The following is a 24,436-nucleotide window of genomic DNA, read 5'->3' as shown; positions in this document are numbered from 1 at the left end:
AACCTATAAATGTTTATTTTTTACAAATTACTTTGCTCATACGTCACAGCATGCTTGAAAAATAATCACACCCAGTTGAGCAGTGATGGTGCATGCCTTTAATCTCAGCATTGAGGAGTAAGAGGCAGGTGATTTCTGAGTTTGAGGCCAGGCTTGTCTACAGTGTGAGTTCCAGGATAACTAAGGATACACAGAGAAACCCTGTAAAGAAAGGGAAGGAGGGAAGGAAGGAAGGAAGGAAGGAAGATGAATGAAAGAAAGAAAGAGAGAGAGAGAGAGAGAGAGAAAGACCCCAAACAATAAAACAAACAAAAAAGCTTGCCATGATAAAACTGAACCTGAAAAGGCTGAGTTACAAATACTGAATTAAAACAAGTTAAGGGAAGATTTTAAATACAAACTGGAAATCTGACACCTGGAACTCCTAAAACCGCTATCCTTTTTCTGGCTTATCCAGTAATACCTAGTTCAGGAACATCTACAAAGTATTCTAAATATTTTTTTCACAAAGGAATCAATTACATGCTTTAAATACAAAGTAGAGTTGACGACACATCCAGTTAGTTTACCTCCAGCCAAGCCAGCATGGAGCACATGATGAAGTCCCATTCACTCTCCGTTAGAGGGTGTGAGCAGTACTTCAGAAACAAGGAAAGGAAGCGCATGATCTCTATGTTTATACCAAGGACCTCCGGACTTGCTTCTGACAGATTACTGTGATAAAAGCAAAGACATTTGATTAAGAAGTATTCCATTTTAATCCAGGTATGCATAAATGATATCTTAAATATTCACTAGAATCTTGTTAAGTCAAAAAAATTGTAAATATAAGCCATTGTATAATAATGTAATAAAAATTGTAAATAAAAGTATGACTTTAATCCTAGTACTCAGGAGGCAGGGGTAGTGGATCTCTGTGAGTTCCAGGTCAACTTGGTCTACAGAGCAAGTTCCAGGACAGCCAGGATTGTCCGAAAAAACGGAAAAAAAAATTGTACATATAAAATACAGAATCTGGGCCCACATTTCATATGGGAGAAAATAAAGTATTACCTACCAACTGAAAAGAAAAATGTCTTCATGCTGTTCCTTCCAGCTTATTATAATTTTTAATATACCATGCAAGAGCTGTTTGTCATCTACACTTCTGGTTTGCAGGCAAGAATTGAAAATGGCAAGATGTCCAAAAGCCCCTAAAGGAAATTTCAGAATGAAAAGGAAAATACATTTTAAACAACGTCTATAAACAAAAGTCACTTTGGAGAGCTAAAAATGTCATGCACAAGGCTGATGATTCTAAAAAGCTTGAGCCTGGCGGGATACAGATCCCTGCAATCCAGCACCTCGGAGGTGGAGGCAGGAGGATGCAATGTCCAGACAAGCCTGGCCTACACAACACATCTATTTAAAAGGTATTTAGTAAAGAGTCTACAAATGACCTTTGCAATGCTATGGCAGAAGTGTGTCTCCATGCCCACCCTGCATGTAGTCCAGAACAGGAAATGATAAGGGAAGGCAACAGGAAATGCATTGCACTGAACTTTAAACTGGCCTTTTCGATTTTTCTATATATATTTTAAAAGCCAAAATCTTTCTTGAGCAGTGCTCAGTTTAACTCTAAAAAGAGCTATGTGAGTAAGGCCGCCTCACTCAGCTCATCAGCTTCTCTCCTAAGGAGCCTATTTCCTTTTTTGTTGTTGTTTTCTTAGAGACAAGGTTTCTCTGTGTAGTTTTGGAGCCTGTCCTGGAACTAGCTCTGTAGTTCAGGCTGGCCTCGAACACACAGAGATCCACCTGCCTCTGCCTTCTGAATGTTGGGATTAAAGGCATAAGCCACCACCATCCAGCAGAAACCTACAACTTCAAAACCCACCTTCTGATTATCCAACATCTTTTGTTCCCAACTTTACGTTAAATGTCAGCTAAACGGAACTATCTCCACTTATCTGCTCTGTGTGCCAGAAAGGCTCTTTCCAACACGCATACATGGTCAAACACGAACCTTCAACACATTATTCAAGGTATTTCTTTTTATAAAACTGACACTGATACTGGAAACAGTGGCAATCCCTCCTTTCTGCCATTTCCCTTGCAGTATACAGTGCTCCGCTACAAGCAGTTACAGCAGGATGTAACATGACCTCTGTTTTTCTACAATAGGAACTGCACAGAGATGCTTATTAAATCAATAAATACATGAGTTAACACACCGCAGAGTTAAAAAATGTTCAAATACTATAAAAACTTTTCTCGTACCTTTATATATTCAATCATGAGTTGACTAGGGAGAAAATAGACATGGCTTTAAAGTTGTATGGGTGGAAGATTCAGGCTATAGCCGCTCAGTGGTATCTACTTATGTCTTGCATGCAGAAAGCCCTAGATACCCCAGTACCACATGAAAAACAGCCATATCTAGAAAATAAATGATTATAGGGTACTTCTGGATATATATTTTCCCATAAGGCTCTAGCACTCCTGTTCCAAAAAGAGGCAACAGTCACTCTTCCAGGTATTCATCCTAACAATTACCATCTTGGCTAGTAACAAAACTGTAAGGTGGAAATATTTATATTTGAGGAACGAGTTCAAATGTACCTTGTCACTTGTACCTTTGGTTTTACATATTAAGAAACTCTTAATTAAACTCAAGAAATGATTAAAATGATATATTACCCAGCAACTAACCATTAATGCTGCAAAGGTCTTCTTTAGTCCATCCCAAAAAAGCAGGTATACATTGAGCACTAAATTCTTTCTTTTCTTCTTTAGACAAAAATGGACAGAGACTCTGGATGGTATGCAAATTACCTTCTGTTAGAGGGAAGAAACTGTTTAGAGAGAAAATATTAATTACAGTCATTCAATAATCACAGCTCTTTCACAAAATCCTGTTATTCAGACTATTCTAAAGGAAAATAAGTCTAATCATAATCCTTGTCCAGAAAAAAGAAAACATTAGACTGGTGATTGCTAATTTCAAATGGCTATTTTTATTTGTTGCTTTTTATCTTTTCTGCTTATTTGAAGTAAACATATATAACTTTGGTATGCTGATCTTTTATCTTTTACTGCTGGTGGACTGGACTGTATACAGTCTAGTAGCAGAGTGTGTTTACCCGGCATCCACAAAGCCCTGGGATCAATGTCTACCATCAAGAAAACAATACAAATAAAACCCCAAAACTTATTATACAGAACGGTATCAATGGGTAAACGGTATATATATATATACCTGTGTGTATATATATACACACACACATTGCTATTTTCATTCTTTGTATTACTTCCTATAAGTGAATCAAGTCACCTCAAGTAAAATTTCTTAATTATTTTTATAAGATTTAAAAACCTGAAATTTAAGATGGGCAATGGTCTTTAATCCCAGGACTCAGGAGGCAGAAGCCAAGAGGATCTCTGGAATTCGGGGCCAACCTGGTCTACAGAGCAAGTTCCAGAACAGTCACAGCTACACAGAGAAACACTGTCTTGAAACACAAACAAAAAATATAAATGTACTTAACAATTCTATAGTTCCTGAACACACACAGAATTCTAGTTGAGTCAGTACTGTAAACACTTGTTGGTAAGTCTCGGCCAAGCATTAATGTGAAAGCTGAGTTTAAGAGGAAAGCTACCACAGTCTGCGTGTCTTACACATCTGCTGCACTCAGCGACCACAGTCTGCGTGTCTTACACATCTGCTGCACTCAGCGACCAGTCTGCGTGTCTTACACATCTGCTGCACTCAGCGACCACAGTCTGCGTGTCTTACACATCTGCTGCACTCAGCGACCACAGTCTGCGTGTCTTACACATCTGCTGCACTCAGCGACCACAGTCTGCGTGTCTTACACATCTGCTGCACTCAGCGACCACAGTCTGCGTGTCTTACACATCTGCTGCACTCAGCGACCAGTCTGCGTCTCTTACACATCTGCTGCACTCAGCGACCACAGTCTGCGTGTCTTACACATCTGCTGCACTCAGCGACCACAGTCTGCGTGTCTTACACATCTGCTGCACTCAGCGACCACAGTCTGCGTCTCTTACATATTTGCTGCATTCTGGCATGTTTTTCTAAACAATGGTCCTTTATTTGAGAAAAGAGGAGGAGCTAGAGAGATGGCTCATGGTTAATAGTGCTTGTTGCTCATACAGAAAATCCCAATTGTTCCCAGCACCCACATCACCTGTACCTCTAGTTCCAAGGATCCAACGCCCTCTTACCCTCTTCTGGACTCCAAGGCACCAGGCACACACACGGTGCACATACATCCATGTAAGCAAACACATAAAATGAAAACTAAATGAGTCTTAAAAAAAAAAAAATAGAGGCTGTGAGACCAGGAAGCCAAAGAAGGGAAACCACAAAAGAGATTTTAAAGAACAATTTTTTCCTCCTACTTCCACAGAACAAATAAGGAGGTATGTTGAAAACAAAAAGTACTGCTATCAGAAGACTTCATTTCACTTATTTTATTTTGTGTACTGGTGATTTGCCCAAATGTCTTTAAGTACCAGTACATGCCTAGTGCCTTCAGAGAAGAGGGTGCCAGATCCTCTGAACAGGAGTTACTGATGGTTGTTGGCTGCTATGTGGGAGCTGGGAATTGAACCCGAGTCCTCTGCAAGAACAAGTGCTCTTAATTAATGAGTCATCTTTCTAGCTCCCCACCGAAGGATTTCTGAGGAAATCAGGTTTATAAAATATTCTTTTTCTGAAATAAGCATAAAATTTTAGGAAGTGTCAAGTCAGAAATGCTTGATCCAAAGAAAAAAGAAAGGAAGAACTAATCTGTTAACCTCAGCACTCAAGCAGCAAAGGCAGGCAGCCTGGTCTATGAAGAGTTCCAGGTGAGCCAGGGCTGCACAGTGAGACCCTATCTCAAGAAACAACTAGGACTCCAACCAAACCCATTCCCATCTGCCAGTCTTTAGTCCTCATTTCGCTTCACTCAACTTCCTTGCTTCCCAAACCTTGTTTTCTTGATTCACTACACTGTCCGCAAATCACAGATGGCCAAAGTAACCAATTACAACAGTAAATAACAAAGTGGAAGAATACCTTTCTTTTCTTTTATAATATGGTTTTACTTCATCAGATGAAATACTTCGGGAAAGTATCAATTTAGCAATAATAAGAGACCAAAGTGTACCATTTTTTCTAGATCTAAAAAAAAAAGGCAAAAAAAACCCAGATGATAAATACAGATATATAGTTATAGGTATGTATCAATCATTCTGAAAAGTGTTAGGATTTTAAAACACTGATTATCATGTTTCCTTTTACATAATAAATTCGGATGACTAAGTTATCCAAAATCTTGTACCCGACTGCCAATAATTTCTAAAGGACTGGGAGTTTAGGTAATTCTTCACAACAGGAGCTAAGCTTTTACTCCCAGGCAATTTCAAATACCTCAAGATCCTTGAGAAGACCTTAAACATCTGACTTAAAGATCAGAAGCCACAGCTGGGAAAAGGCTACCTCCCAGAGAATAACTCAAGATTCTCAGTGAAGGGCAAAGAAGCACTTTATAAAACCCTAAGGGACTGGGTTGGGTTTATTTAGGCTACCTGAATCTTGCCGTGTAGACCAGGCTGTCTCTAACTCACAGAGATCTACCTGCCTACTATCTTCCCCACCCCCCCACCCGAGTGTTGGGATTAAAAGCCTGCTTCATTGTACCCAGCAAGATCAAAGTGACAGTATGGACCAGCATTAGAGGGAAAGTCTGGTATCCTCACACGTAAAGCATATTCAAAATACTGGTAAACTAAAAAAAAGAAAAATACCATTTCAAAAAGCTAAGCATCTAACTACTATAATGCTACAAGGACTGTTTTCATAACCCATTTTTCTCATCTAGGGAAGAGAAACTCATGGCTATGACATTAAGAAACATCCAAGCTACAGGTACAGTTAAAGTACAGGTAATATTTGAAAGCAATGGTGCTGTGGGACAATGGTTTGTACCCTGTCAATTGTATTTTAATAAAACGCTGATTGGCCAGTAGCCAGGCAGGAAGTATAGGCAGGACAACCAGGAAGGAAGTAGAGGTAGGGCAACAAGAACAGGAGAATTCTGAAAAGAGGAAAGCTTGGTCCTCAGCCATGACCCAGCCACAGAAGAAGCAAGATGTGACTGCCTCACCAAATAAGGTACTGAGCCATGTGGCTAGCATAGACAAGAATAATGGGCTTAATATAAGTTATAAGAGTTAATAAGAAGCCTGAGCTAATGGGCCAATCAGTTTATAACTAATGTAGACCTCTGTGTGATTTCTTTGGGACTTAACAATTGTGGGAACTGGGCAGGACAGAAACTCCAACAACACAATGGGAGGACCAGTTAACATGCAACAAATTAAAACAATGTCTACAAGTGTCTAATTCTTTCATCTTCTGCCACCTCAGTGAAGTTATGAATTAAATAAGAGGCAAAATCCAAATACTCCCCTAAAAGAGTAAATCAAATATTTAAAAGCTCTAAATTGAATGCTTACTATTAAAAAGGATTGGGTCAATGATCTGACTGAAACAAAAGCACAAACTGGGCTTACATTTTGTAGAAGGGAAAGTCATACACAAATAATTATTTTAAAACAAACTGAAGGGGAATCCTACCTGTTAAACAACAGCTGCAAGAGGCTGGACGTGTTACCAAGCACAGATAAGTTGTCATACGTTATATTCATTGTTTGAAGCATTGCATTAAATCCAGTCACAAAAGATGGTGGATTGTCAAGTTCCTCACACCACTGCAGTGAATACAGCAGCTCTGCAACTATAAAATAACAGCACAGCCGGTTATCAGAGGCACAGTGCACAGAACCCCATGCTGATCCGACTGTCAGGTTATCAGAGGCACAGTGCACAGAACCCCGTGCTGATCCGACTGTCAGGTTATCAGAGGCACAGTGCACAGAACCCCGTGCTGATCCGACTGTCACTGCTATCTAAGCTCTCCTTTGTCTCCTTCAGAACTCCCCGTCCTGGGGTATGCAACTTGGGAGACAGAGGCAAGTCCATCTTTCTGAGTTTGAGTCCAGCCTGGTCAACAGAGTAAATTCAAGGACAGCTAGAGCTATACGCTGATACCCTATCTCAAAAATCAGCAATGACAAGCCGGGCGATGGTGGCGCACGCCTTTAATCCCAGCACTCGGGAGGCAGAGGCAGGCGGATCTCTGTGAGTTCGAGACCAGCCTGGTCTACAGAGCTAGTTCCAGGACAGGCACCAAAACCACAGAGAAACCCTGTCTCGAAAAAAAAAAAAAAAAAAAACTGAAAAAAAAAACAGCAATGACTAGAGAAAGAGGGCAATGATTATCTTCACACTTGGTAGGCTGAGGCAGGCTGAGATTTTTGCCTCGAAATGAAAGAAAGGTGCGGGGAAGGGGCTAGAGGTGTGGCTCACTGGTTAAAAGCAGTTGCTGCCCTTCCTGAAGACTGTGTTCAGTTCCCAGCACCCATGATAGTACACTCAGAACTCTCTGTAACACTGGCTTTGATGGTGCTCTGAAGTGGCCTTCTGGCTTCCAGGAACAGTGGCATGTACACATACATAAATTAAAATAATACAACTTAAAAACTGGTAACCCAACAAGAATAAATCATCATTTCTAGTCTCACATTTGGACAGACTCTGAGAAATGTTAACTAAATGTGACACTCAATAGCCAAATAAAGTTTCACCTTCCACAGAGCAAGAGCCCCTCCCATGTATGCAAATTTTCCACCTTGAATACTATTGTGTACAGGATAGACCTACAATACTATGAATGGGGAAATTTGCTGGGGTTCTAAATCTTCTTGAGATTCAACATTTGAGCCTCTATCTGCCGGGCAAATAATTAGAGCCCTGTGTATAAACGTATGTATGTTCAAGACCCACAAGAACTTTCAGAATCCTGGGAGAAGACTCAGCATCACACCTGCTTTCTTCAGGGCATGCGTCATAGGATCTTCTTACTCTGATGTTATGCCAGCTTGAAGAAATAACTGATTGTACACCCAATTATGCTGGATGGCTAACATTATAGCAAGCCTAAAGAAAATTGTAAGTTCTGTTTATTTATACATTATTTATCTATCTGAATCTTCATACATACTCACTTATTTTCTCAAGGACATTGTTTTCTAGGACTATTTTCTTTTTCCGAGCAATCAAGATCATTTTGCTCAATAGTGATGACGTGCACAGATGACTGGGAAGAGTCTGTGTATCCTGTTCCTTAAAGTCAGTCTTGAAGCATTCATAATTTAAACTCAATCTCCCCTCTAAAAGAGGTCTGTGTAGCCACTGCAAACAGAACACACTAAATTATATGCAAATTCATTACATATCTAAATTAATTATTATTTACAGATTTCCAATTTTTACTCATGTATTCATCCAATTCTTCTTGTTTAAGTGAGACAATTAGAATATGTAGTTTATGTAAATCCTCAGTAGTTCAGAAGTTTAATTTTTATCAGAGCAGTCATCAACATGCACTTTTAAGATCCCCCTAAGACAGAACCAGACCATATTCCTCTTTACACGAGGCTATACCACTGTCAAATGATATACTTGCATTAATAACATAGAGTGATGCAGGAAATGCTTTTAAGCCAGGCGGTGGTGGCACACACCTTTAATCCCAGCACTTGAGAGGCAGAAGCAGAGGCAGGAGGATCTCTGTGAGTTTGAGGCTGGCCTAGTCTATCTACAGAGTGAGTTCCAGGACAGTCTACAGAGAAAGAATGTCTTGAAAAACAAAAAGAAAAACAAGAAAAAGAAAGGAAGGAAGGAAGGAAGGAAGGAAGGCAGGCAGGAAGGAAGGAAGGAAGGAAGGAAGGAAGGAAGGCAGGCAGGCAGGCTTTTGTGGTAGTTTGAATATAACTGGTCCCCATAATCACATATGGAGTGGCATTATTAGGAGGTGTTGGAACAAGGTGTAGCTTTGTTGGAGTGGGTACGTCCTTGTTGGAGGAAGTGTGCCACTGAAGAAGCAGAGTTTGAGGTTTTCTATGCTCAGGATACTGCCCAGTGTCTCAGTCGACTTCCTGTTGCCTGTAAGATGTAGGACTCTGAGGTACTACTCCAGCACCACATCTGCCTGCAGGCTGCCATGCTCCCCACTATCATAATAATGGACTGAACCTCTGAACTCTAAGTGAGCCCCTCAATTAAATGTTTTCCTTATAAGAGTTGCCGTGGTTGGTCCAACAATAGACGACTTTAAACTGTTTTTTCTCCTCCAGGATAAAAATACTGAATCATGCATGAAATAGAAACTTCAGAATAAGATGGCACTCTGCATGTTAAACATACCTGACTAGGAAGAGACCGCCTCATCTTCTCCCACTCACTGTCACTGGGCATTACACCTCCAATATAGACTCCAAGAAGAGAAGTATCCCTGCTCGCTAGAAGAGTATTCAGCAGGTCACCAACAGCAGCCAAGAGGACCTGAAGACTAGGAACAATGCAGAGAACTGCTGCAGTTATGGGACAGCTAGGTTCACCAATCTAGCACACATTAAAGACATCTGATCAGAGGCACAGCAGACCTGAGCAGATGAAGTAATAAGGGCGGTGGGGCTGCGTTCTCAGCACCCCCAGCCACCTGCCTGGCTAGCTTATGCCCCAAAATAATTACACAGACACTGTATTCTTTTAAGCACTGCTTGGCCCATTCTCTTCTAGGCTAATTCTCACATATTAATTTAGCCCATCTCTAATCATCTGTGTATGGCACCCCAAGGTGCGCTTACCAGGAAGATTCTAGCCTATGTCCATCCTGGGTCGGAGCTTCATCCCGGGAACGGGGCATGGCGTCGCTCTCAGGCGTCTGCTCCTCAGAGGAGAGCTTTCGAGTCTCTGAGCTCACTTCCTCTTCCTCCCAGCATTTTGTTCTGTTTACTCCTCCCACCTATCCTCTAACCAATAAAATGGGCCAGGGCAGTGCCTTTATTAGCCAATGACCTTCCTCCATCAAGCAGAGACGGGAAAGAGAAAGTGGTCCTTCCTACCCCTCACAACACTTAAGACACACACAATCAAAACTAGGGGTATAATCAAACTTCCGTAATGTGAAACTGAGCGATGCTTCTACCTCAGGATGTGGTGGATGACCATTTTTAGATATGGAATATTTGAAATACAACTATGTTACTGAATGATAAAAACATTTGAACCAACCCCAAAGATACAATATGCAGTATTTCAAGTTCATTATATGAACAGCTATATAAAATATCCTTATAAACCAGAATCTTAAAAATGAACAACCAAGGACAATTAGAATGTATGGGTAGCCATAAAAGATCACAGTTAACAATCCAAAATCTTTAATAGAGAGTAATACCACAACCATGCCACTGACTAACGCTTGTTCAGCAGAAGAATTTTCAATAGACAGTTGAATAGTGTTAAGACAAAATATTTTTTGAAAAATATGGACTGTCTAGTTTTGGAAAGTTCTATGTTTCTATGAACTGTTTGATCTATTTGCTATTATTGAAAACGTATTTAAGAAGGTTAGAGTTACTTCAGTCAAAAAAAAAAACAAGTGCATTGTGGAACATGTACTTCCATGTATTTACACAAACACACACACACACACACACACACACACACACACACACTCTGTGGTAGTTTGAATGTAATTGGCCCCCATAATCTCATAGGAACTGGCACTATTAGGAGGTATGACTTGGTCTGAGTGGGAACAACCTAGCTAGCAGAAATGTGTCACTGTGGGAGTGGGCTTTGAGGTTTCTTATGCTCAGGATCCCGCCCAGGGTATCAGTCAACTTCCCGTTGCCTCCAGTGCCACATCTGCCAGCACACCACTTGATAATGCACTCTCTGAAATTGTAAGTGAGCCCTCTCAATTAAATGTTCTCCTTATAAGAAAAAAAAAAAAAAAAGACTGGAATTCACACCAATACAAACATTTTTCTTTATAAGACCAGGTTCTCACCATAGAGTCCAGAATGGCCTCAGAGCTATGATCCTCTGAGTGCTAGGAGTTACAGATGGGCGTGAACTAACACAGCAGAGTGAGATCTTACATAAAGATATACAAAAAGGTTACCTCGTGTTATCCAAAGCTGAAGACTGAACCTGGTCCTTCAGCCACAGCACAGACAAACGGAGGAAAGCACTCTGCTCATGTGCGCTTGCAGTTTGATGGACCAATAGATTTATGCCAGAGAGCAAAGTATTTTTCAGTTTACAGATCAGAAAATCTAAAAATCAAAGAATTAGCAATAATTTGTAATTTCACTGAATGAACTAATCAGTATAAAACATCTCAAAACAAATTTGCTGCAGATCTGAGATCTTAAAATGTTATTTTAAAACAAAATACAAAATTAAACTCTCTTTACCAAAAGTAACTGTCATATTCACACAATACAAGCTAGCTTTACCATAATAATATAATATGATGGGACAGCTGTTTTCCCTATCCTGAGCTTCTTTATCAACAGGAGCTGTCCTGTGAGGAGTGCAATTACAAGTTATCTTTTCCAACAACAACCAAAAAAAAATCTAAGTATTAAAGAAGGATTAGAGGAAGAAAGCTATGTGTTAATAGTATTTTTTATTTATTGTTCTAGCCTAGAGCTAGCTACGTGAACCAGGTTGACCTCAAACTCATAGAGACCTTCCTGTCTTAGGCTCCCTAGTGCTGGGATTAAGGCATGCATCACCATGCCCAGCCTCATCAATATTTTTTATGTCCCTTTCCTAGATAAACTTAGTCCTTATAAAGCATTCTCAATTTCATTCTTTATACAGCAAGACACAATGATTTTTACTATAATAAAAAAAGATGCATATGATTATCCCTTCCTAAATAAGGAAATTGAGCCATCAACAGATTAGGTGAGGCAGGCATGGTGTGCATACCTTTAATCCCAGCACTGGAGAGGCAGAGATGGGCTCTCTGAGTTCAAAGCCAGTTTGGTCTATACACAGAGCAATATACTGAAACTCTGTCTCAGGAAAAGAAAGAGGAGAAGAAAGAGAGGAAAGGGAGGAAGAAAGGGAGGGAGGGACAGAGGGAAAGAAGGAAAATAAGAAGGGGGGAGGGGCACCAGGCTGGTAATATGTCTTCAGCAAACAGAGGTACTGGCCTTAAGTCTAAGTACCTGAATTCTACCCATGATAGTCATGCAGTAGAAGAGAACCAATTTCTACAAGCTGTCTGTCCTCTGACTTCCACACATACACAGCAGCACACTCTCAGGAGCCACAAATGCCCTCACATACCTTCATACACACACAAAGTAAAGGAATGTAATTTTAAAGAAAATGAAGCACCCTGTTAGTGCTACTGAGTGAAGAGGCTAAGATTCTAAGTCATCCAGTACGGCCCTTTCATACTGTTTCCTTAATATCAATCACACACTTTAGAAACGTCATCTGTATGTTTATTTTTAGCCTGGTTTTAGAACAAAAACATGACAGTGGTATTTTCCCAAAATTCTTAAAACTAACAACCACATTACGAGTCAATTAATAAAGGCCTGGGCACTTACACTCACTATGCAGGTCAGAGCCGGAGATTCCCAACAAAACATTTGAGCAGTAGGCTATTACCTGGCAAGTGTGTTCGTTCTTTGCTCTGAGCGCACAGCTGAAAGAGAGTTAATAACAGATCTTCAGATGATGGCATTAGCAAGCCTCCTGTTGAGCTGAAATAGCTATAGGCCACATCACAGACAAAAGACATCAAAGAGTCACTATTTTCAGCTTCTGATAAGTCCTTTGTTTTGGATAAAGTTTCATGAAGTTTAACAATAATTCTTCCAACATATACTTCTCCAATCAAGTAATCTACAGGGGAAAAAAATCCAAATAGACAAATATAAATAACAGCGCATTTTGAAATATCTTACCCTGGACTAGCAATCATGTAGCTATTTCTCATGTTTTATGTTTGTTTTTTAAAGCCATGTATGTACATATTAAAAGCCAAAAAGCATTTAAAAAGTCAATCTGCCCTCTAACACCTAAAAATCCTCAAGTTTTAAAAAGCAATTTAAAAATAAAACCCAACAACAGTCTACAAAATTCAAGAGTGACCAGCTATGTTATATTCAAAGAACTTTAAATCAAAATTATTAACAGATATCATATATATATATATATATATATATTATAACATATCACTCAAGTCATACCATGTAGTGAACACAGTATTTATAACAAGTGTATTTGAGAAAACAGCTCCTAACCAACAGTATTCAAGTTAAAAGCATGGAACCCCCAGGAGACAGAAAGAATTATCAACCCTGCTATAAAACAGAAGCGTGTCCCTACCGTTTTTAAGATGCTGTGACAATGCTAGTCTTAGCAGATTCCACTGTTCTGAGGAGTGGGGTTCTGAAGATGAGGGCTTCAAATCCTGACCACAGAGACAGTCTGCCAAGGCAACCAGTTTCTCTCCAAGAATACTGCCTTTTAGCCAAGGAGTTACTAAAGCATGTTTATCTGAACTAGAACATGCCTAAAAAACATAAAATTAAAGATTAGTAGCAAGATCAAAAGGTGCATCCAGATTACTATGTGGCTCCTACTGGCTCCCTCCATCATGTGATCCCAACTCTCCTCTCTATTCTTCCTCCTTCCCAAGTTCTGGGAAGGCTACTGTCTTCTCTGTCCCACCCCCATCCAGTAAGCCAGCAATAATCATTCCCATGCTTTGTGATGTTATCCTCCAACCACACATCAAATGATTATTTGAAAATCAGTACAAAGCCCACTTGTTTTTCAAAATCTCCCCATCCAATCTAGACCACGAAGATGACTACTTCTGACTTTTTTTTAAGACAGGGTTTCTCTGTATAACAGCCCTGGCTGTACTGGAACTCACTCTGTAGACCAGGCTGGCCTCGAACTCCCTGAGATGCACCTTCTTCTGCCTCCAAGTGTTGGGATTAAAGGTATGTGCTACCATTGCCCAACTAAGATCTTTTCTTTTTAAGAGGATACCAGTTACCCTAGAACTGGATTTATAGGAGTTCTGAGCCACCATGTGGGTGCTGGGAACTGAACCTGTGTCCTCTGGAAGAGCAGTCATTGCTCTTAGCCACTAAGCCATCTTTCCAGATCCTTACTTCTGACTTTCTATAAAGCACTTACTGGAAAGTTTTATATAATAAACGTTTCGTGTCTGTGTGTCTTGTCTTTCCAATGAGTCCTTGTCAGACTTTTAAATCTTTATTTATTATGTATACAGTGTTCTGTCTGCATGTATGCCTGCAGGTCAGAAGAGGGCACCAGATCTCATTACAGATGGTTGTGAGTCACCATATGGTTGCTGGGAATTGAACTCAGGACCTCTGGAAGAATAGCCTGTGCTCTTAACCTCTGAGCCATCTCTCCAGCCCCAGAGACAGTTTTAAACTCCTTTGATACCTGCTACCAACCCTGAAATATGTTCAATGAACAATGAATGAACTCTGAAGATAGATCTATAAATAGCCTCATAACTGTACACTTTTGTTCATTAATCTTTCTAAAGGTAAAAAAATAATAACAATCAATTCAATATTAACAATGGGGTAAATTATTTCCCCAGAGTTTCTGAAACAGAGAGCATAGGGCCAAGTATATACTGGTAACTTTTTAATTCCATTGAGTGGAGAAGTGAGAGAGAAAAAACTTGTAAATCCACCCCCAAAACCATGCTGATCCATGTTCCCAGAGCTTCTTTTGCTTTAAAGGCTGAGAAGAAAGGAATTTGCAACTTGGTTCATTTCAAAGCAATCTGGAAAAAAAAGAAAACCCAAGTGCACATTGGGTAGTGACTAAAAACTGCTTATCTCTTATGTTAAAAAAAATATAGATAATAAGCGCTTACAATTCAATCTAAGCTTTATCATTAAACTAGCCTTATAATCTTTGACAAATCTTTCAACCAACCAGGGCCTACTTCCTAATTTGTAAACTCTATGTTTCTGTCTTGGCAGAGAATCTTCTGAATAAGATGTCTCTCAAGTTACCAAGACATGAGGTTAGGGGTCAGAAAGACTGTGCAGCTGTGAGAAGCCAGGACACCCAGGGAACCGGGACCTCACAAACACTGCACAGGAAGATGGTCTTCTAAACCGGGACAAGCGCCTGCTGACCTGGCAGATATAGCTGGAGTCAAATGGATGGACACACATTTACTCTTTCTTTTCTTAGTTTATAAAAATTACGTTTGTGGGGTGTATGTATGTGAGACAGACAGACAGACATGTTTACTTACTGTATGTGTGTGGGCACACAGCCTATAACAAAGTGTGGAGATCAGAGAACAAACTGCAAGAACTGGTTCTTCCCTTCTACCATGCGGGTCCCTGAGATCAAACCCAGGCCATGAGGCTCTGCAAACACATTTACCCACTGAGCCTGTATCCGTTTACTTTTATAAAATTACTGGCTCTCCCTATTGAGTCAAGGCTTATCAGCAGCTCATTTGGCCTTTCAGCAGCTTGCTTACAGGCTACCAAATAAACAAGTGTGAATGGTGCGCTTGGTAAGTCACACGTCTCACTAACAGTAGAAAATAACTGTTACTGTAATTCTCGTAAACTTCTATTTTGTCAAACATAAACTGGTGGAACTGGGAATCACTGTGAAGTGAACACAATTGAAAGGGCTTTTGTCTATTTAATATTTTCTTTTTTGTGAAGCTAAGAATCAAGCTTAAGGCCACAAACAAACTTGGCAAGTGTTCTAACTCTGAGCCACACTAACAACTACAATGTAGTTTCACAAAATAAAGTTCAGGGAAATTAGGACTGAAGCAAGCTCAATGACAGAGTGCTTGCTTAGCATGTGGGAAGCTTTGGGTTTAATCCCCACCAAAGAAAAAAGAAAAGAGAAAAAAATTATTAGGATAGCTAATTATGTTTTGTATTTTTTACTATTTTAAGTAGAAAAACATAAATGCGTATAAAATAGAAAAATGAGTCAACATGCTGTGAAGGTCTCTTAAATAGCTAATTATAAGCACCCACAGTTGAAAATTTCGTTATGTCATTTAAACCATCATCAGGAAAGAAGACTAAAGCCGTTTTAAAATGTCTAGACTGCATCCTTTGATTTCTTCTCATTACTTTTATTACCAGTTTTCTTGTTTAATCAAATGGCAAACTGTACAATGCTGAAACACCCTCACCTCCCCAATGGTTCTCCAGACAGGGAAAGAGGCTCCAGACATGTTCTAGTCAGAGCTAGCACCATGCATTCACTTCTACAGAACACAAAGGGCGGAAACCTGGAGCCTCAACTAGACAATGATCTGCAAGGTTCTATCAGCTGCTAAGAAACAAACCAGGTTCCTCAGAGCCACCTTGCCATAACTTACAACAGTAAGGATGTGCTCTATAAGACACTTGACTACAGTGTGAGAACAGGACTGTGGTTTTAACTTGCTTATACCACACACAAAAACAGAAAAAGAAAGAAAGGGGGAGGGGCTTAAAATACCTTTTCAATGACTTGAAGAAGAGAACTCCAACTCAGGTCCTCCTGAAAAAAAAAAAAAAAAACAGAAAGTTACAGGACAAACGGGAAAGCTTTAACAACTGAAGCTTCCCCACATCCACAACAAAAGGACAACACCAGGCAGTCCGGCCCAGTACTTCCCCAAATGGTACAGAGCACATTGCTTGTCTTTAATGTGACATGCAGAGTCAAGTAAGCAATCCGGAAATGGCACCCACGCAGGCTCATTCCTATCATGTATCGTAAAAACATTCACAAAAGGCATGTGACAGTGATACCTTGGTTAGATCATCCAAGACGTCTTTCCTTTCAATGTCACTGGTGCAGCATCGGAGGGCGCTGTACAAGATGTCCACCAGAAAGCCCCCGTCCTTCTTCTGGCTGTTGTTTAGCCAGCCTACCAGTTTATGATACAAGAACTGCACTGCAGGGTTTTCTTGAGCGAGTCTGCGTACCTCCAGAGGTTTGGCTTTGACGATGTTCTTCTGTTCGTCACCAAGGAGGACATTAAATACTTGGCCTGAGGAGAAGGAGTCCAGCAGCGTGGAGAGAAACTGCAGGTGCTGCTCTGACTTCTGCTGGTTGACAAAGTTAATGCTCACCTCTGCAAGTTTGCAGACTAAGTCTTCCAGGGGCTTTTTCCTTAAGGGAGACACAAGGTCTAAGGAACTCTGAAGGAGAGAAGACTCCGTAGCTCCTTCAGAGCCTTCGCCATTCTCTCCTTCTGAAGATGCGCACTTCTCATCCTCCTTCTTAGCTTCAGATGCCTCGCTGGCAAACCTGATCTTACCATTTTTCTTTCTACTTGACTTCAACGAACTCTTTGGCTTCTGAAGTACCCCTACTAGGTTAGACACACTCAATACAGACTTCACATCTGCTTCCGGCTCACTGATTTTCTCAACACAGATCTCTGACAGTCTTTCCCAGAAATTTAGCAGAACATTCTCCAAATTGTAAACAGTTTCAGCATCTTTTTCTGCATTGGCTTTGGCTTCCCAAGAACTTAGTGTTTCCGCTAAATGGTTAAATAGAGGCACATGTTGCAATCCTGGATCTTTGAGAACGGTATCAATAAATGGGATCAACTAAAAAAGAAGGTAAAAAATGTAAAACTTCAGTTTCCAAGAGAGCTTAAACAATGTTAAAACACAATAAAGCCTCCTATTGGAAGGCCAGGGAAACAGCTCAATTGCTAAAGTGCTTGTCATACAAGCATGAGGACGTCCTACAATCCCTAAAATCTGTATTAGAGAAAAAAAATCTAAATTTAAAAAGTCAGGTAGACGCCTGAGGTTAAAGGCCGGACAGTCCATCCGATTGTGCATCTCAAAACCTGCTTCAAAAGGCAACAAGAGTGGTCCCTGAGAAATCATTTACTCACGCACTAAACTCAAATACCCATACACTAAACACACACACACACACATACCTATTTGGTAAATGACTGTTTTTCCCCTCAGATATCTGAAAAAATTTAACTCAAATATTTTTCAGTCATTCAAAAAGTTTGACAATTTCACTCTATTGTACCACAATTAATTTTGCAATGTAATCAACCATAATTCATAATCCAGTTTTATGTTTTCTGAACTCAGCTTTGCATTTTTCCCACATAATTAAAAGATACAAGAAACATCTAAGACTGCAAGAAGCCTGCCAGCTGGTACATGCCTATAATTCTAGCCCTTGGGAAGTGGAAGCACAAGAATCAGGAGTCCAGAGTCAACCTTGGCTACATAGGAAGCTGATGCCCAGACTGGACTACATAAGACCTTGCCTAAAAAATAAATAAACAGGTAAATAAATAGATAAATAAATGGGTGGACAGATAAATACATAAATAAATAAAATAGATGAATAAATAAATAAAATAGGGTATAAGTCATTTGAAAGATAATTAGGGCATTTAAATATGAAAAATTCAGAACCCCTTTCCAGAATTATAAAGCTAAGAAATGGAGGCAGGTGGATCTCTAAGTTTGAGGCTAACCTGATCTACAGAGTAAGTTCTAGGATAGCCAAGGCTACATAGAAAAACCCGTCTCAAAAAAGCAAAAGAAAGAAAGGTAAGAGATGATGACAATGGGACTGGAGAGATGGCTCAGTAGTTAGAAGCATGTACTGCTTTTGTGGATGACTGGAGTTCGGTTCCCAGGACCCCTAACAGGTGGCTCACAACCAACCCTAACTCTGGCTCTAGTGGATTTGAAATCTCCATAGCCTTGGAAGGTACCTACACTCACACATACAGAGACACAGAACATACGTCTTCTAAAAAGAGACAGTACCTAAGATATTAACAAACATTCAGGCATCTACAATTACAGAACCTGTTCTTTACCCTGAATCTCACAGTCAAATACAACCGTTTATAAAGGGGTAAGTGCACCTGAGCATTTTAGAAATAACAAAATTGTTACTGAATAAGTAAAACCTACACTAAACATCACCAAGAGCACCATCCAAAATCTGTTTTGCACTGTCTCCCTCTAAAGCAGTCAGGGATTTAAATCTAGACAATGGATATGGTAAATTAGTCTGTGGATATTATACTAGCAACTGACAATATGAAATTTTCACTTACCCAGTCAGAACTACACCATTCAATTTGTAAATTATGAAAGTGAAATCCTTACGTGAAGGCTGACTACCAACAATGTAAACAGGCACAGTGAGCTTGAGCACGGTGACTTGCACACGTACCTGCTCATTGACAAGCATCTGTTCCATCTCCTCCTCGCCTAAATTCTGCTGCATTATAAACCGTAAGCATTCAAAGAACGCAGAGATGACGGCTGAGGACTCGGAAAAGCTTGTTTTGGTTCTCTCTGTTGACAGCCTAAGAAATAATAACTGAGAATTATTCTTCCAAGAAAAAGAAAATAAAAGCTCAGGATCACTAAAGACATTAAAAGAGTATCATACTAAAGAAGGAGTTTAAAACCAAATCTTAAAAGAACTAACCAGGCACGACAGGGCACGCCTTTAATCCCAGCAGTCAGGAGGTGGCTCTCTTGTGAGTTCAAGGTCAGCCTGGCCTACCCAGCACGTTCCAGGGCAGGTGGGGATACAGAGAAACTGTGGGGATGGAGGAACACTTAAGAACTAAGAGCAACCAAAATATACAACAGATGAGAATGTAAATGTTAAAAATTATAAAAAGAAAAAAACTTATTTTCAAAATTAAGTTCCTGCTTAGGTGTCAATCCATCTGTAAGTATGAAAGATGAGATATAACCAGAGATTATAATATTTAAGATGTATGCATTTTATTAAATTCAACAAATGAGGTAAACTTTTTCAATTTTTCTTTTTTATAATTTATTTTATTCTATGTTCATTCACGTTTTGCCTGCACGTATGTATGTGTGTGGCTGTCAGAAGCCCTGGAACTGTAGTTACAGAGAGGTATGAGCTGCCAGTGCTCTCTCTTCACCACTAAGCCATTTCTCCAGTCCAAGATAATTTTTTTTTTTTTTTTTGGATCTTTTGAGACACAAGGTTTCTCTGTGTAGCCTTGGCTGTCCTGGAACTCTCTTTCTACCATGCTGAGCTCGAACTCACTGAGATCCACCTGCCTCTGCCTCCTGAGTGCTAGGATTAAAGGTATGTGCCACCACTGTTGAGACCTAGGTGAACTTTTTCAAGTGTTAAACAGAAGAAACATTTTTGGTGGTTGGGCGTAGCACCTGAGAGTTAGCACATGCTACCAGACAGGTGAGCCAGATCCTAAGTCCTAAACAACTCTAACATTTGATTGTAGGGAACATTTAAAAACTTCACCAGCTCATTTTCTGAATCTGAGCATCTGTATTTGTCAATAATATCATGACTCATTTAGAATATGATCTGTTTCTATCTTAACTGCATTTATCCTTTTATAGAAGCTCTGACCATTTTCAAAGACGTGAGTTAGTTGCAATTCCATGTCCTCTAATCCTCACCATCTAGGAGGCTAAAGCTGAGGCTGAGGCTCTTCTGCGCCTGGCCCAGCCTGGGCAGTGGCGATACTCTATCCTGCTCCATCACTTCTATTGCTCTGAAAGCTTTAAACGGTCAACAAACAGAAGAAAGAAAAAAAATGGTAAAATTCAAATAAGAAGGAAATCTATGAAGATGAAAACAAGAAAGATTTCTTGACAGAATTGAGGCCAGGAAGACTTGTCAGTGGCAGCAGCACTTGTCACTGAACCTGACTGCTGGAGTCAATCCCTAGGACCTACATGACGGGAAACAGAAGAGAGTCCTGAAGCCTGCCTTCTGAACCTCACACATGCGCACACATGAACACATACACACAATAAGGAAGTAAATGTTATTTTTTTAAGTTAAAAATTGTTAATTGCTTACCCGGTAATTAGAGAGGTGAGAAAATTTTTGAAGAACTGCAGCTTTGGCTCCGTAATGGACTGAGGGAGTCTGCTGATGAATGGTAAGAGATAAGGGTGTATGACAGTAGCAAGACCCCGGCCACCTTCACGAACCACAGCTGTCAGCTTGGGAAATACACTCTTTTTTGCATTTACATGAATCCAACAATCCTAACCCAAAAAAAAAAAATTACAATAGTAATTAGAAATTATATTTCTCAACTAAGAGAAAACAGATCTGAGAAAAGAAAGTCAAGCTGGGAACGGTAGGGTGCACCTGTATGCACAGCAGGTGGGATGCTATGCAGCTGCACATCTAGCTTCATTCTGTTATATAGCAAGACCCTTCCTTCAAAGAAAATAAATAAAAACTAAAAATAAGTCCAGGTATAGGAGGATACATCTTTAACTCCAGCGCCCTGGGAGCAGAAGCAAGTAGGTCTGAGTTCAAGGCCAGCCTGGTCTACACCTGAGTTCAAAGCCAGCCAGGGTGATGGAAGGACACGCTGCACCCAAAACAATTTTTTTAATTTAAAAATAAAATTTTTAACTAGCAAAGCATTAAAATCTCTCAGCACAATTACAATAAAAATCTGAAAAATTAAATGTGTTACATTTAATAATCATGTATTTGTTATACTAACAGGAAGATTATTTAAAAATACTTTTATAAAAGCTGTTTGTTTTCTTTAAAAAAAAAAAAAGAACATATTTCTGGTTCATAAATCCTCCCGGTGAAAGTTCCAGCGGTACAATCACTGAGCAAGTGGACCTTACACAGAAACACTTCTGCAGTATTAAAACTGAATTGTAAAATTACTAACTTATGAAGTAAAACCTCTGTGATCAAAGACTCAAGTCATGTGTGACAGCCATACAACACTGCTGTGCTTCCTGGAAAGATTTAAAACTGGTCATGTGAGAAAGGAAATGTTTCAAAAAATGTAACGAAAAAGCCAGACATGGTGGTGCACGCCTTTAATCCCAACACTCACACTCAGGAAGAAGAGGCAGAAGAGTTCAAGGACAGTGTGAGTTCAAGGACAGTCAGGGAAAAGATACACAAAAACTCCCTCTCAAAAAAAGGGGTGGGGGAGGTTGGGGAGGAAGGAGAGGCAAGGAAGGGAAAAAAGGAATAGGGAAGGAAATGTTAACATTTATGCCATTTAAATATTATCAAATTCGTTTAGCATTTTTCCAATGAGTTTTAGATAGTACAATCTAAAGAGCTCTCTCATATGGGATTTGGGATGTAAAACACAAATGAAAGGCAAACGGTCCCCAACAAGCTAAATGTGCCTCGCTACATACCTCAATAGTTGTCAGTGTGTAGAGCACAGCTTCCCAGAGAGCTGGGCAGACCACAGGGTCACTGTCATCAATACTAAGCAGGACAGAAGGGCTCACTTTGGAAGCTTCCTCCTTCATCACCTGGGGAACATGTTGGCACAACGCAGAAACTAACTCGAAATATGCTGAGCGGATCTAAAAAAAGAAACAGAAAGTGGAATTAAGCTGAAGCCTACTGACGTTTGATACAAGTAGCTGTGGTAACAGTAGGTTAAGATAGCTCACAACTTTCCTGTTCATATAACTAAAGGCACTGTAAAAACCATTACTCTTAAAGAGTAACAATCTGAAAAGACACTTGGAATTACCAAGGCAGAATAAAGACAGAAAGAATAAAATTTTTCACGCAAAACCTATTTAATAGCAGAGTTCTTTATCTGGGGTCTCTCATTTAGCAAATACAAAATATGGGCAACACTAGCCACAAGGAAGAGAAAGAAAAGCAAGCACACCAATAAAAGCCGTCAAATTAATTCGCCACAAATTTCATAACAGTGCTTATCTGAAGAAACTAAATTTTCAAGAAAATGTAGAAAAAGGGGTTCTAGACTTTTTCCGGATAGCAGACCACAGATCTGAAAAAGAAGCATACATAATTCCTAAAACAAAATTTATTAATCTAAATTTCAATGTAAAACACAAAGGCAGTGTTACATCTACTGTTTGCCCACAAACTTAGTTCATGTGCTGAAACCTCACTGCTGTGTAGAAGTGTTTTGAGCACATCACCTTCATAAATGCAATTAATAATTAACAAAAAAAAGCTCAGCCTTGTGGCAAATGCCTTTAATCCTGGCACTCAAAAAGCAGGGGCAGGTGGATCTCTGTGAGTTCAAGGTCAGTCTGGTCTACAAAGCTAATTCCAGGACAACCAGAATTATATGGTAAGGTTGTCTGAAAAAAACAAAAATAAACACAAAACAAAACAACAAAAACACCAAAAGAAAAAACCAGTGAGACAATAATGTACAATAGGGCTTGAGGGAGCAGGTTCACCCTTCTGCCCTTCCATGTCTTCCATATATAAAGACGCTCTGAGAAGAACCTATCTTTGAAACAAAAACCCATCTTTGAAAAAAATATCCTTTAAACTGCTAGAATATTTAGTCCTTTTTTTTCCTTTTATTTTTTTATTGATATTTAATGAGCTATACATTTTTCTCTGCTCCCCTCCCATCCTCTCCCCTCCCTTCTACCCTCTCCCAAGGTCCCCATATTCCCAATTTACTCAGGAGATCTTGTCTTTTTCTACTTCCTATGTAGATTATATCTATGTAAGTCTCTTTTAGTGTCCTCGTTGTTGTCTAAGTTCTGTGGGATTGTGGTTTGTAGAATGTTTTGTTTTTTTTTTATTTGCTTTATGTTTAAAAACCACCTATGAGTGAGTATATGTGATAATTCTGTGTCTGGGTTACCTCACTCAAAATAATGTTTTCTAGCTCCATCCATTTTCCTGTAAAATTCAAGATGTCGTTATTTTTTTCTGCTGTGTAGTACTCCATTGTGTAAATGTACCACATTTTCCTTACCCATTCTTCAGTTGAGGGGCATTTAGGTTGTTTCCAGGTTCTGGCTATGACAAACAAAGCTGCTATGAACATAGTTGAGCACATGTCCTGTGGCACGATTGAGCATCCTTTGGATATATACCCAAAAGTGGTATTACTGGGTCTTGAGAAAGGTTGTTTCCTAATTTTCTGAGAAATTGCCACACTGACATCCAAAGGGGTTGTACCAGCTTGCATTCCCACCAGCAATGTAGGAGTGTTCCCTTTTCCCTACAACCTCTCCAGCTTAAGTTGTCATCAGTGTTTTTGATCTTGGCCATTCTTTCAGGTGTAAGATGAGTTGTTTTGATTTGCATTTCTCTGATGACTAAGGATGCTGAACATTTCCTTAAGTGTATTTCAGCCGTTTTAGATTCCTCTGTTGAGAGTTCTCTGTTTAGGTCTGTACTACATTTTTTTTATTAGATTATGTGTTCTTTTGGTGTCCAGTTTCGTGAGTTCTTTGTATATTTTGGAGATTAGACCTCTGTCTGATGTAGGGTTAGTGAAGATCTTTTTTCATTCTGTAGACTGTTGTTTTGTCTTGTTGAACGTGTTTTTTGCTTTACAGAAGCTTTTCAGTTTCAGGAGGTCCCGTTTTTTTAATTGTTTCTCTTAGTGTCTGTGCTGCTGGGGTTATATTTAGAAAGTGGTTCCCTATGCCA

At 39.7% G+C, this 24,436-nt stretch overlaps 1 protein-coding gene across 1 annotated transcript in view; it reads right to left on the bottom strand.

Moving 5' to 3' along the window:
- Nucleotides 1–24,436, bottom strand: part of Ltn1 (listerin E3 ubiquitin protein ligase 1) — a 69,612-nt gene that overhangs the window by 31,088 nt on the left and 14,088 nt on the right. Inside the window, exons 7-21 of the mRNA XM_041678556.1 lie at nucleotides 22,186–22,359; nucleotides 20,855–21,045; nucleotides 19,208–19,343; nucleotides 16,780–17,589; nucleotides 16,484–16,525; nucleotides 13,325–13,511; nucleotides 12,602–12,838; nucleotides 11,091–11,244; nucleotides 9,323–9,467; nucleotides 8,122–8,308; nucleotides 6,632–6,791; nucleotides 5,069–5,173; nucleotides 2,689–2,831; nucleotides 1,058–1,193; nucleotides 570–714 (exon numbers count right to left, since the gene is read on the bottom strand). Of these exons, the coding sequence (XP_041534490.1) occupies nucleotides 570–714; nucleotides 1,058–1,193; nucleotides 2,689–2,831; nucleotides 5,069–5,173; nucleotides 6,632–6,791; nucleotides 8,122–8,308; nucleotides 9,323–9,467; nucleotides 11,091–11,244; nucleotides 12,602–12,838; nucleotides 13,325–13,511; nucleotides 16,484–16,525; nucleotides 16,780–17,589; nucleotides 19,208–19,343; nucleotides 20,855–21,045; nucleotides 22,186–22,359 (2,952 nt within the window). The remainder of the gene's footprint in view (nucleotides 1–569; nucleotides 715–1,057; nucleotides 1,194–2,688; nucleotides 2,832–5,068; nucleotides 5,174–6,631; nucleotides 6,792–8,121; nucleotides 8,309–9,322; nucleotides 9,468–11,090; nucleotides 11,245–12,601; nucleotides 12,839–13,324; nucleotides 13,512–16,483; nucleotides 16,526–16,779; nucleotides 17,590–19,207; nucleotides 19,344–20,854; nucleotides 21,046–22,185; nucleotides 22,360–24,436) is intronic.

This window comes from Microtus oregoni, unplaced genomic scaffold (assembly GCF_018167655.1).
Source record: "Microtus oregoni isolate MIOR12 unplaced genomic scaffold, Mior012 000030F_ref0000283, whole genome shotgun sequence".
Classification (NCBI taxonomy): domain Eukaryota; kingdom Metazoa; phylum Chordata; class Mammalia; order Rodentia; family Cricetidae; genus Microtus; species Microtus oregoni.
The sequence above is the reverse complement of the archived record's forward strand: the minus strand, read 5'-3'. Positions and strand labels throughout refer to the sequence as shown.